Consider the following 11096-nt stretch of genomic DNA (forward strand, 5'->3'; position numbering starts at 1 on the left):
TGTGGCCAGCTGGCACCCAGTGTGGCTGCAAGTGCATCCTAGGTGCCCTGGGCTGGGTGCTGCATGATCCCGAGGCCACGTGCAGGGCCCAAAGTCAGGTCTGCCCATGGCACGGGGGACAGGTCCGTGTCCAGAGACAAGCGCAGCCGCTGGCAGCCCAGCACTGGCCCAGTCATTGTCTGGGCTAAATGGAAACACATGTCTGGCGTTGTGCACGGCTCACAGAGGTGCTGACACTGTAAACAGGGATGGGGGAGCAGCCTGGCCGGGTTCTTGGGCGGGCCCCATCCACTCTGTGGATCCTTCCACCCAACCACAGTCTGACTGCTGCACCAACAGGCCCCCTCCCTCCCTGAGCATGGCTGGACCCCACGGCACAGCAGCACCAGGGCATGACATAGGGATCTGGGCACAAGGGCCCCCCAAACCACAGTGGCCAGGCCCAGCTCCCTGAGGCCCTACTTACTGGCAGACCTGCCCCAGGGGCAGTGTTAAAGGAGACCAAACTGGGGACACCACAGAGCCAAACACCAGTCCTGGTGTGAGGATATGCTGCCCTGCGACCTGGGGCAGGGCAGGCCTGAGCCAGGTCAGCGTGGGCAGGCCAGGAGCTGCAGCCCCCTTGGTCAGAGGGGCCAGGAGGGTCCCGGGGCCACCAAATGCCCCTTTGACACTTGTGGCTCCTGAAACCACACAAGTCCCTCCTGGGGGCCACAGGCTGCGGCTGCAATTTCACAACATGCTGGCAAGCATAGGGAGGGCTCCCTGGCCAAAGCCCTGGGCTGCTGTGAACGCTTCTCAGCTGCTGCTGCCTCTGGGAAGCAGAACTGGAGCTCCTGGCTCTGCTCCTGCACCGAGCACAGCAGCCCTTGGACAGCATGGCTGCACTGTCGCCAGCTCCCAGCAGTTCCTGTCCAGGGCTCAGCTCTTCCCAGAGCTGACAGTTCTGGGGCTGGAGGCAGTTCTGGGGCTGGAGCCACGTGCAGTCAGGGCTTGGAGAAAACACAAGGACAGCATACATGCACACCTCTGAGGGTGTGGCCTGGGAATGGCACTGGGATGGGCTCACTTTACATCTGGCCACAGCTGGTGGCCCCATCACCCAAATTTGCTCCCCCTGCCCCACAGGCACAGCCACTGTGCAGGAACCACAGAGGTGAGGGAATTGCCACATCCCCTGTGGTCACAGGAGCAGAGAGACACAGACATTGTGAGACTTTTCTCTGAAACAGGCCATCCGTCACCCCAGCCATCACCTCGCCCAGCCTATGGGAAAAGGGAAGGAAGAACAGCGTCTGGACAAAAAGCCTGATGAAATCCCCCAGGTCTGACACTCTCTGGTGCACACCCCCCTCCACCCGGGGAGTCCCACGGCACACAGGGCAGAGCTGGGGCTCAGCTGCAAACCCCGAGCACGGACGTCACCAGAGCCACCGACACAGCACAGCCGGTTCTGTCGCAATTCAGGGCTGGGCACTAGGGCTGCAGCAGGGCCTGCCTGGGCACCAGCACTCCAGGGACTGGGCACTGTCCTGGGGCCGGGAGCACCCTGTGGTGGCAGTCCCTTGCCACCAGGTGCCACTGCCGAAACACTTGCACCACATGTGCTGCAGCTCAGTCAACACTTTACAGGAGAGCCCAGGGCCAAGGACAGAGCTGGGAGCACTGCCTGACATTCCTCCTGGACCCCGGGCTAGGAGCAGGCCAGCAGGGCCTGCCCACGTCCCTGGGCTGCCCCACGCCTCCACTCAGTGCAGATGTCTGTTAAATAAACTCAATGCCCTCGTACTTCACACTCCCAATCCTGGTCTCGGGCAGGAGGAAGCGCCCGTCCAGCGTGAAGGCCATGATGTAGCTGGAGATCTTGCCATTGTCCTCTTCTGATTTTAGTGCCACGATGATCTGGTCGTCTGTGTCCGGGATGAACTTGAAGGAGGAGAAGCCGTGGGTGGGAACCACCTCGCCCACACGCCCCACTGTCACGTCCCCGAAGTCCTGGGTGGAGCTCAGCAGCAGGTTGGTGCCTCGTTGCTCGTCCGCGCTCTCGCTGTAGCGCTCGTGGCTGGCGCGGCGTGGCAGGAAGAACCAGCGCTGCAGCGTGTCGCTCCAGGAGGCCGACTCGTGGATCAGGTACCCTGCGGCAGGAAGTGGAGAGTGACCACGGGCCACAGGGGCACCAGCCACGCTCCCCTCCAAAACACCCCACTGCCCTGCACAGGCATCCCCTAGGAACTTTTCTGCCTGCTCCTGCCCCACTGCCTGGCAGCAGCCCCCCAATTCCTCCCAGAGCCAGGCAGGGGCACTGAGCACACCCCACTCTGCCTGAGGGCCCAGCTGCCAGGCCCAGTGCCAGCTGAGCCACGCTTCAGCTGTTCCTGGCACAGGCAGCAGAGGAAAATGATCAGGACAAGGGGAGATCTGTGGCCTCCAGCAGCCTTTAAATCTCACCCAGTGGCAGTATCCCCAGGGGTGGGTGACTGTACGGCTCTGGAGCCATCAGGAGTGTGGGATATGGGGTGGCAGGAGGTTGCCCTGCTCCATACCTGGGGGCCGGATCCCTGCTGCAGCCCTCAGCGCATTGTAGTTTGTCACCCAGTTCTCGTGGCTCACGTCACCCTTGTAGCCAACAACCTTCACCCACTGGGGGTTCTCGTTCACCACCTCCCCTGTCGTGGTGGTCCACTCCTTGCCCAGTCCTCCCACATACAGGTGCTCATCCTTCACTGTCAGCCACTCCGCCTTGAAGCCTGTGGTGGAAAGCATGGCATGAGGGGGGCTCAGTCAGCACGTGGCCATCACAGTGTCCCACATACCCCAAACCCTACACCCCTGAGCCCGGTGCTGGGCACAGTGTCCCCCATGCAGCCAGCTGGTCTCTCAGCAGGGATTGCCCTGTCTTGGCAGGCTCAGAGGTCACAGGAAAGGTGCACCCCACCCCAGCAAGCTGAAAAGAGCCAAGGGCTTCACAGGGCAAGACGGGAGCTCACCTTTCCCCACAGTGCCGTCCCCGTCTGGGAGGATCACCCAGGGCACCACCTTGTTGCCCTCGATCTGATAGACCACACCTGTCCGGTCGTCCACCGTGTACAGCTTCCCATTGAAAACCACCAGCTCTGAGAGCTCCATGCCCCGGCCCTTCTCAGCCAGGTGGGACTGCAGCATGCTCTCATCCTTGTCCCACTCCACTGTCACTCTGTCCCCACTGTCTGACAGTACCAGGTAGCCCTTCTTCAGGTAACTGAACCAGGTGTGCTCCTGGGAGCCGCGGGACCGCGTGTCCAGGTCGGCGATGACGCCGATGCGGTAGCGCACGCCCTCGGGGTTTCTCTGCGGTGGGGACAGCGGGTAGGTGTCATTGTAGCGCTCCCCTGCCTGCAGGCCAAGCTGCCAGGTGCGAGGGCTGGGGGGGCCATGCCGCGCTGGGGAGGAACGGTGCAGGCAGAAGAGCAGCAGCACGAGCCCCACGCAGGCCGAGGACAGCACGATGGCCTTCCAGCGAGGTCGGAAGCGGGGGTCAGCACCCTTGGTCATGGACGCGAGGACGGGCAGACCACCCACGCTGATCCGGAGGGGGCTCATAGACTCATGGCAGGGCGGGACTGGCATCAGAGAGGGGGCGAGGAGAACCTGGTGGAAAGAGGGGAGGAAGAAGGTCAGAGAGTTGGATTTGGTGCTGACTGAGCTCAGGGTACAGCATAACACAGACAGGAGGGGCCCCCTCCCCTCTCCTGCAGCAGGAACTCCAACCTCATGCAGGTAAGAGCCACCATGCCCAGAGGCTGTTTGCTGCTGGAACCACCCTCAGCCCCTCACCTGGCTCCCTCTGCGCCCCCTGACCAGGAGCCCCAGCGTGTTGGCAGGATTGCACGACCTGCCTGGCACCTCTGTCTGTCCCATGGTCACTGCAGCTCAGGCAGCCAGCTGAGACACCTGGCTCAAGGTGAGCCCTGTGTCACAGTGTCCTGAAGCACGAACCAACAGAGTCCTGGGAGGAAATGGTTTCCCCTTAGGTGGCAAGGATGTCCTTTGCTGCCTTCAGAGCGGCTGGGCAGCCTGGCCCAGCTCCCATGGCCCTGAGAACCGACCCCACTGATGAGCCGTGAGCTTGTCCCCAGGCCACACAGGGACACTGGGAGACGTGGCAGCTCCGCCCAAGCAGGATGCCAACACCTGAGCAGGAAGCGCATTGCCCAAGGGACGCACACCCCGACCTGCCCAGCCCCACTCACACAGGACCCCCTCATCCCTGCCCAGGCTCACAGCGTGTCCTCAACTCATGATCACCGTGAGCCCACCCTGGGCTGTGCCCACCCGCGAGCCCGGGGTGCCAGCAGCGCTCCTCGGTGCCACCTCCATCCCTGCAGCAGAGGACGTGGCAGCGCCCCGGGCTCCCGCAGACGGACACTGCGGGCGGCAAGCAGCCACCACCGGACCCGTGCTCACCCCGTGCCACGCAGCCTGGGGCAGAGACCCCCATCCCGGGACAGAGACGCCCATCCCGGGACAGAGATCCCCAGCTGCCACCCCAGGGCTTTCTACAAAGGGCCCGTCCCGCAGGGTCTCAGTGTGCCTTTCAGCGTGGCACACAGAGGCGCATTGAGCGTGGATGGCCGGCCCGGGCAGGGGAGCTCCGGCACGGGCATCCCCGGGCACGGACAGGGGGCCCCCCAACACCGCCGGGCATGGACACGGGACACCCCTCTAAGGACACGGGGACTCCCCGCCTCCGCCGGGCGCGCCCTTGGGGACCCCCGCGCCCCTTCCCCGGCCGAGCTGACGGGCAGCCGGGGCACCGCCCGGACCGAGCGGGGCCCTGAGGTCCCCCGCGCCCCCGGGACCTCCGCGCGGGGCACAGCCCCGAGGACCCCACCGCTGCCGCCCGGGCAGGGTGCTTGAGAGCCGCGGTGCTCCCGTCCGGCGGGGACCCCCGCCCGCCGGCCCGGCGCCCCCCGCCCGTGTCCCCGCTCACCGCGGCGCCGCCTCCCCCGCGCGCAGCCGCCGCCGCCGCCTACAGCTCCCGGCGGCCCCGGCAGTGGCCGGACCGCCCCGTCTGGCACAGAAACTACAACTCCCATGAGACCCCGCGCGTCACCGCACCTCCAGCGCCCCTCCCGCCGCGCCGCGGGGGCTGCCGGGAGCTGTGGTCCGCGCTGGGCAGGGCCCGCCGGAGCCGGGCGCCGCTCACGGGCGGCTGGAGCCCAACGGCGGGGGCAGGACGGGGGCCGAGGCGGCTCTGCGGGGTGGGCACAGCCCGGCTGCCCGGCCGGCATGACCCCAGTGCTGCCCTGCTCCAGCCCGCAACACATTCTGTCCTTGTCGTGGTTGCCCCCTATGTCCCGCCGCCACTCGGGGAGGGGGAGCGGGGTGGACCGAGCCCCGCAGCTTGGCACCGTGTGCGTGTCCGGCGGTCAGAGGCTGGAGCCCGGTGCGGCTGTGCTGCCCGCGGTGCCCTCGGGGCTGGGAACGGCCTGGGCGCTGCCAGCACGGGGCAGGGTCCTGCCCGGGGCCGGGTCCTGCCCGGGGCCAGCTGCACTCTCCGGGATCCCGGCTCTGGGGCCGCTGGCACGTGCCGCCTCCGCTCCCGGTGCGGCGGCCCCGGAGCGCGGACGGCCGAGGCGGCCGCTCCCGGGAGCACACATGGTTAAGGCAGCCGCGGGCGCACATCTGGCGGGGGAGGGCTGCGAGCCTCGTCCCGCGCCTCGCTGCCTCCTGCGCTTCCAAAAAGTGTATTTCCGCCCGGGCCGAGCGAGGAGAGGCGGCTCCGGAGCGGGAGACAGCGGTCGGCCTTGGGCAGGCTCTGCGCTGGCCCGGGCGATGCTCTAGGGCAGCGAAGGCAGCGCCGCGAGGGAGAAGCCGTGCCCCGAGGTAGGTGGGGGCAGTTAGGGAGGCCTGACGAGCACCCCGGAGCTGCAGGGGTCGTGCTCCCATCTGCGGCGGCGGTGCCGAGGTGCCGGAGGCGGCTCCGCCTCGACGGGCGCTCGGGTGTCCTGGCGCCCGCCCAGCGAGGCGGGTCGGTCCCTGTGCCCCTCCAGTCGAGCGAGGTCCTTGCCCTGCCTGCGAAGGAGCAGTGGGACCACAGGGCTGAGCCTCACAGTAGTCTGAGGGGGCAGCCCGACCCACCGCGGCTCTGGGAGGACACAGATCCTCCCCCAGCCCTGCCCCAGATGCGTTCCCAAAACCCACATTGCTACGAACACATCAAGCCCACGCTGGGCCACCTTCGGCATCTTTTCGGGGGTCACAGTGGCTGTTGGGGTCCCCAGCACATCTTGTTGGTGCTACAGAAGCTGGAGGGCTGCAGCTACCCCATGCTCCTTCCCCACATCTGTCCTATGTGGCCCCCACCCTGCTGCCTGCTGTGTCTGCCCTGCTCCAGGGAAGAAAAAAGGGCTGTGCAACCATTCTAGCATCTGCAGCGGAACGTGGGGAACCTGGTCCACCAGCAAGACCCCAGAGGCACATTGGTTCTGGCTGCTGTGGTGCAGGGAAGTTTGTATCCACCACCCTTAATGGAGAGGATGAGCTGGGAGTGCACGTCCTGCTGCCTCCACACTGCCCTGAGCCCTTCATCCCTCCCCTAGGGTTTGCTCTGTTTCATCCTAGCCTTCATCTCCATCTGGAAAGTATTTTGGGATGTTTTGACTTGCAGTCCCAAGGCTTCTGCAGCCACTGAGTTTAAATCTGACTGCTCCTGGAGAGCAGCCAACCCTGGCGGGAAGACCCACGTCCTTGGCAGGGCTGTGTGTGCCTGTGCACAGGTGGGCACCTCCCACCCAGCACACCTGCAGGGTGCAGGGGGGACACGCTGGGGGCCCAGCAAGCCCCATGTGCTGCTGACAGCACCCTGTGCACACAGCACACTCGCCTCCGCTCCCGGCAGCCTGGGAAACACTGCCTTCCACCCTGGGAACTTCCTGGTGAAGGGTTTCTCCTCGTGGAGCAGTTCCCTGTGACACTGCATTTTCCCCAGGGCCAAGCCTGCTCCAGGTCCCAGAGGAATGCCTGGTGTGATGGTCCCAGAGCTGAGGGAAAGCCACATGCTTCCCAAAAACCCCCTGGCATGCTCCATGCCACGTTCAGTGCTGTGCATCTGGCGCAGCTGGAGGCCAGGCAGGGTGAGCAGAGTGGGGGCCGAGGCTCCCCTGGGTGATACCTGCTCACAAGCCCCTGGCTGCCCTGCTCCACACTTCCATCCATGGATCTGCTTCTCCCCTGCCTCCCTCCACACCTGGCAGCACCGGGACAACGGGGTGAGACACGGAGAGACAGGGCACCGGGAAGTGTGTGAAGGGGCCAGGCCCTTGGCAGAGGGTTTGAGCAGCAGGAAAAGCCCTTTGGAGCCTTTCCCAATCCCTCCGCCCCTTCCCGGCTCCAGTGACTCATAATGCAGGCATCCGCCCCCGGCCTCGAACGCCCTCCGCACCCGCTGCGGGAGCACGCATGGTCCCTTGGACCCCACAGCCGGGGACAGCGGTGACAGCCACCGATCACTGCTCGGAGATCCCGCGAGCCCGTCCGGCACGGCCGGGCGGTGCCGGGGAGGCTCTTTGGGAGGGGAGAGCGGCCAAGGCCACACCCATATCCCAACCCAGGGAGGCACCTGGCTGAGATAGGAGCCGGGTAGCAGCCGTGCCCATCCCGGCTCCGAGCCTGCTGCCACGGGATGCCCAGCGCTGGGCAGTGCTACACCCCTGTTTGGCCAAGGCTCATCGGGGCCAAAGGGTGAGGTGCTGCGTGCCCGGCCCCACGTCTCCAGCAGATACGGTTGTGATAACAGAAGGAGGGGTCACGAAGCACCCGGGCTGGGCCACAGTGCCACCACCACTGCAAATATTAGTTTTGGCCCCATATGGGGTGTGGGCTCTCAGAGAGGTTTCTCCCTGTGGCAGCCAGCTCCAAGATAGGGCTGCCAGCCCACATCCCTCTTTCTGGAGGAGTGGGTCTTGTTCCCTTGCAAACCCTTGGGCTGGCAGCCCCCAGGGCACAGGAGCCCCTCGCAGGAGTGGGGTGCAGACGCCCTCTCTGGGCCCGGCTGGGGTCCCACACACAGGCAGGGCTGCACCCTGACATTTGCCCCATAGCATCTGGAGCTGTCTGTGATTTTTCAGGTGCTGACATCCTAAATTGCTGCTCTTGGGCATCCATGGGAGGCAGCTGAAGCCAGGCTGAGCAGCAGCAGCAGTGCTTGGTCCAGGACTTGGCCCGGTCAGAGGCTGCTGCTCTGCTCCACTCTCAGCTTCTGAGGTAAACCCATCTGCCATATGTGCCAGGGCTCAGGGGCTGAGAGGTCCTGGCCCTCATGTTGGTGAGCCCAGAGCCCCTGAACTGCCCCAATGTGGGTCTCCCCAGTTGCTCACTGGGGTGACAATGATCCACAGCCCAGCCAGAAACCAGGGGGTGTGCAGTGCACAGGTCCTGTCCCAGGACAACTCGGAGCATGGCTGGGCCAGGAGTCTCCTCATTCCTGTCCCTCTCAGCTATCCCTGACACCTCACAGGGCACTGCCAAAGCATGGAAGGGCTGTGGGTGCATGGTGTCCTGCTGATCTTCCTTCTGCCCTGCCCTGTGGGGAGCCAGACCAGCTCCATCCCTGACCAGCGATGGTGGACAGACCCCAATGAGGCCCCATCCCAGCACCAAGCTGCCAGGTGAGGGGACCCCAGAGCCAGGGCACTCTGCAGCGGGGGCCGGGGCAGCCCTGGCACCGCAGAGGGCCCCTGTCCCCCTGTAGCTGCCTGTTGCACTTTGCTTTCTGCCTTGCCAGGGCCACACAGGAGCAGAAGGCTGATGGTGCCCAGGAGGGGCTGTCCCCACAGCCCCGCTGCGTCCGCTGCTGCCCCCCACCCGAAAAGCGCTTCTACCCCCAGTACCAGCCCGTGCCTCAGATCAACATGACCATCCTGAAAGGTGAGGGCTGGCAGGACCCCGTGCTGGTTGTCAGCATTGCCCCAGGTCCAGCGCTGGGCTCGCTGTGCCAGCTCTTGCACAGACTGGGAATGAGAAGCTGGGGTGGTGCCAGTGGTCCTGTGCCCTGCACTGGCAGGGCAGGAGCCACACTGGGGTGTGAGCAGCCCCTGCTCTGGTGGCTTCTGGGCAGCAGCATCAGAGCCTGGGGAGGGGCAGGGGCAGGACTGGTGGGTCTCTTCTCCCTCCATCCATCTCTGGGCAAGGGGCTTTTGTGGTGCTGGGTTCAGCTCTGGCCCCTGCCTGACAGCCCAACTCTCCCTCCTGCTCTGCCCAGGAGAGAAGGGGGACCGTGGTGAGCGTGGCATGCAGGGCAAGTTTGGCAAGACAGGGGTGGCCGGCAGCAGGGGCCACGCGGGGCCCAAGGGACAGAAGGGCAGCATGGGCGCCCCTGGGGAGCGCTGCAAGAGCCACTACGCCGCCTTCTCTGTGGGCCGCAAGAAACCCCTGCACAGTAACGACTACTACCAGACCCTCATCTTCGACACGGAGTTTGTCAACCTCTACGAACACTTCAACATGTTCACGGGCAAGTTTTACTGCTACATCCCCGGGATCTACTACTTCAGCCTCAATGTGCACACGTGGAACCAGAAGGAGACGTACCTGCACATCATGCGCAACGGGGCGGAGGTGGTGATCCTCTACGCCCAGGTGAGCGACCGCAGCATCATGCAGAGCCAGAGCGTCATGCTGGAGCTGAAGGAGCAAGATGAGGTCTGGGTGCGGCTCTACAAGGGTGAGCGTGAGAACGCCGTCTTCAGCGATGAGTACGACACTTACATCACCTTCAGTGGCCACCTCATCAAGTACAGTGGGGACCCCTGAGCACTCCTCCTGTGCCAGGCCAGGTGGCCAAGGAGCCCCTGTCCCTCTCATCCCAGGAGTGCCACCCCCATTATGCTGTTAGTCACCCTAGTGCCACTACCCCCAGCAGCTGCACCAGTGTGTGAATTCCCTCACTCCAGTGCCTCAAAGCCAACCAGGCACACCTGGAGGAGTTGGAGCGATTTTAAGCCCCTGCTTCATTAGTTACCAGGAAGCAGCTGCTCACCTGGGGTGGGCAGGGAGCTCACCCCCTCTCCCCACTCCAGAGCTTTAGTTTGCCAGGCACAGCCTGTCAGGCACTGGCTGAGCTGGCACCAGAACAGTGTGACTGCTGGTGCCCTGGTGCGAGGCAGCGCAGACACTTGCACCTTCCTCCTCGTGCCAGGCTGTGCTCCCCAGCTGGAATGGGCAGAAGGTGCTCAGCATCATCAGGAGAGGCAATAAACCACTAAGGGCCCTCTTTCCTTCCACCTGCAGGTGTTGCAATGGGGGCTGCATACCCCTGTGGGGAGTGAATTGTGTCAGTTCCCTCTGCAGGTTGCGTCACTGCTCGCCACAGCCTCTGCTCAGGAAGGGCTCTCTCCCCCCAGCAGCCCTGGGCGTGGGGCCTTTGGCCTTAGCCACTTCCTCTTCTGTTAGGTTATCTGCTGGCCAGGCTTCGTGTTTGTGTAGATGCAGCAGTAGCACGGGCTGAGCCCCCCCTTCAGCTCGTGCCACATTAAACACCTCACATTTCCAGCCTTGCTCACACCCTCAGTGTCCTCTTGCTTTGTGTGTGGGGAGGCTCTGAGGGACTCGGGGCAGGGTTCTGCTCCTGGGGTGCAGGGGCTCCCCAAGAGCTGAGGACTGGCGTGGTGCTGCTGAGCTGGGGGTGGAGAGGGAAGAGCAAACTGTCCCTGGAGAGCCGGGAGACCTGTGCCAGGCACTGCATGGGCCAGCTGTGCCCCAAGGGCCAGGAGCTCCGTGCAGTGACAGAAGTGTCAGCCTGGGAACAGGACAAGCTGGGAAGGGTGGCAGGGTTGTTGGGAGTCCAGGTTATCTGGCACATCCACGGAGAGGAGATAGGTCTGAGGTGAAGCTGGGTGTCAGGGTCTGGACTGGGGGGTCCATGGCTGGGCTGAGCGGGGCTACAGCTGGAAACCAGCACCCCAAGCACAGGAGGGAGGGGAACGGGCTGGGGAACTGAGTAGGACCTTAAATAGAGCCCTGGCCCCACATCTGGGGAATGGGTGGATGGTGGAGGCCAAGTGAGGCAGGTCAGGCCATTCGCTGCTGTACCTGTGGGGTGGGGGCATCAGCCCAGG

The 11096-nt window shown here is 64.7% G+C and overlaps 2 protein-coding genes across 7 annotated transcripts; one reads left to right on the forward strand and one right to left on the reverse strand.

Moving 5' to 3' along the window:
* Positions 1-1608: 1608 nt before the first annotated feature.
* CANT1 (calcium activated nucleotidase 1) lies at positions 1609-5062 on the reverse strand. Of its 3 annotated transcripts, none has more exons than XM_063409964.1 (4): positions 4970-5062; positions 2988-3627; positions 2544-2747; positions 1609-2135 (listed from the first exon to the last, which is right to left on the reverse strand). In XM_063409964.1, the coding sequence occupies exons 2-4, from the start codon at positions 3604-3606 to the stop codon at positions 1765-1767; spliced, it is 1194 nt and encodes a 397-aa protein (XP_063266034.1). In that variant the 5' UTR covers positions 3607-3627; positions 4970-5062; the 3' UTR covers positions 1609-1764. The 3 variants fall into 3 exon arrangements, with proteins under 3 accessions (XP_063266034.1, XP_063266033.1, XP_063266032.1); XM_063409963.1 differs by lacking the exon at positions 4970-5062 and adding an exon at positions 4444-4744; XM_063409962.1 differs by lacking the exon at positions 4970-5062 and adding an exon at positions 3814-4169.
* Positions 5063-5675: 613 nt separating this feature from the next.
* C1QTNF1 (C1q and TNF related 1) lies at positions 5676-10542 on the forward strand. Of its 4 annotated transcripts, none has more exons than XM_063409999.1 (5): positions 5677-5865; positions 8109-8244; positions 8478-8648; positions 8765-8907; positions 9242-10542. In XM_063409999.1, exons 3-5 carry the CDS (start codon positions 8512-8514, stop codon positions 9790-9792), a joined length of 831 nt encoding a protein of 276 aa, XP_063266069.1. In that variant the 5' UTR covers positions 5677-5865; positions 8109-8244; positions 8478-8511; the 3' UTR covers positions 9793-10542. The 4 variants fall into 4 exon arrangements, with proteins under 4 accessions (XP_063266072.1, XP_063266069.1, XP_063266071.1 ...); XM_063409998.1 differs by having other exon boundaries at positions 5694-5865; positions 8498-8648; XM_063410002.1 differs by lacking the exon at positions 8109-8244 and having other exon boundaries at positions 5676-5865.
* Positions 10543-11096: the final 554 nt, after the last annotated feature.

Source organism: Prinia subflava, chromosome 12 (assembly GCF_021018805.1).
Source record: "Prinia subflava isolate CZ2003 ecotype Zambia chromosome 12, Cam_Psub_1.2, whole genome shotgun sequence".
Taxonomy (NCBI): domain Eukaryota; kingdom Metazoa; phylum Chordata; class Aves; order Passeriformes; family Cisticolidae; genus Prinia; species Prinia subflava.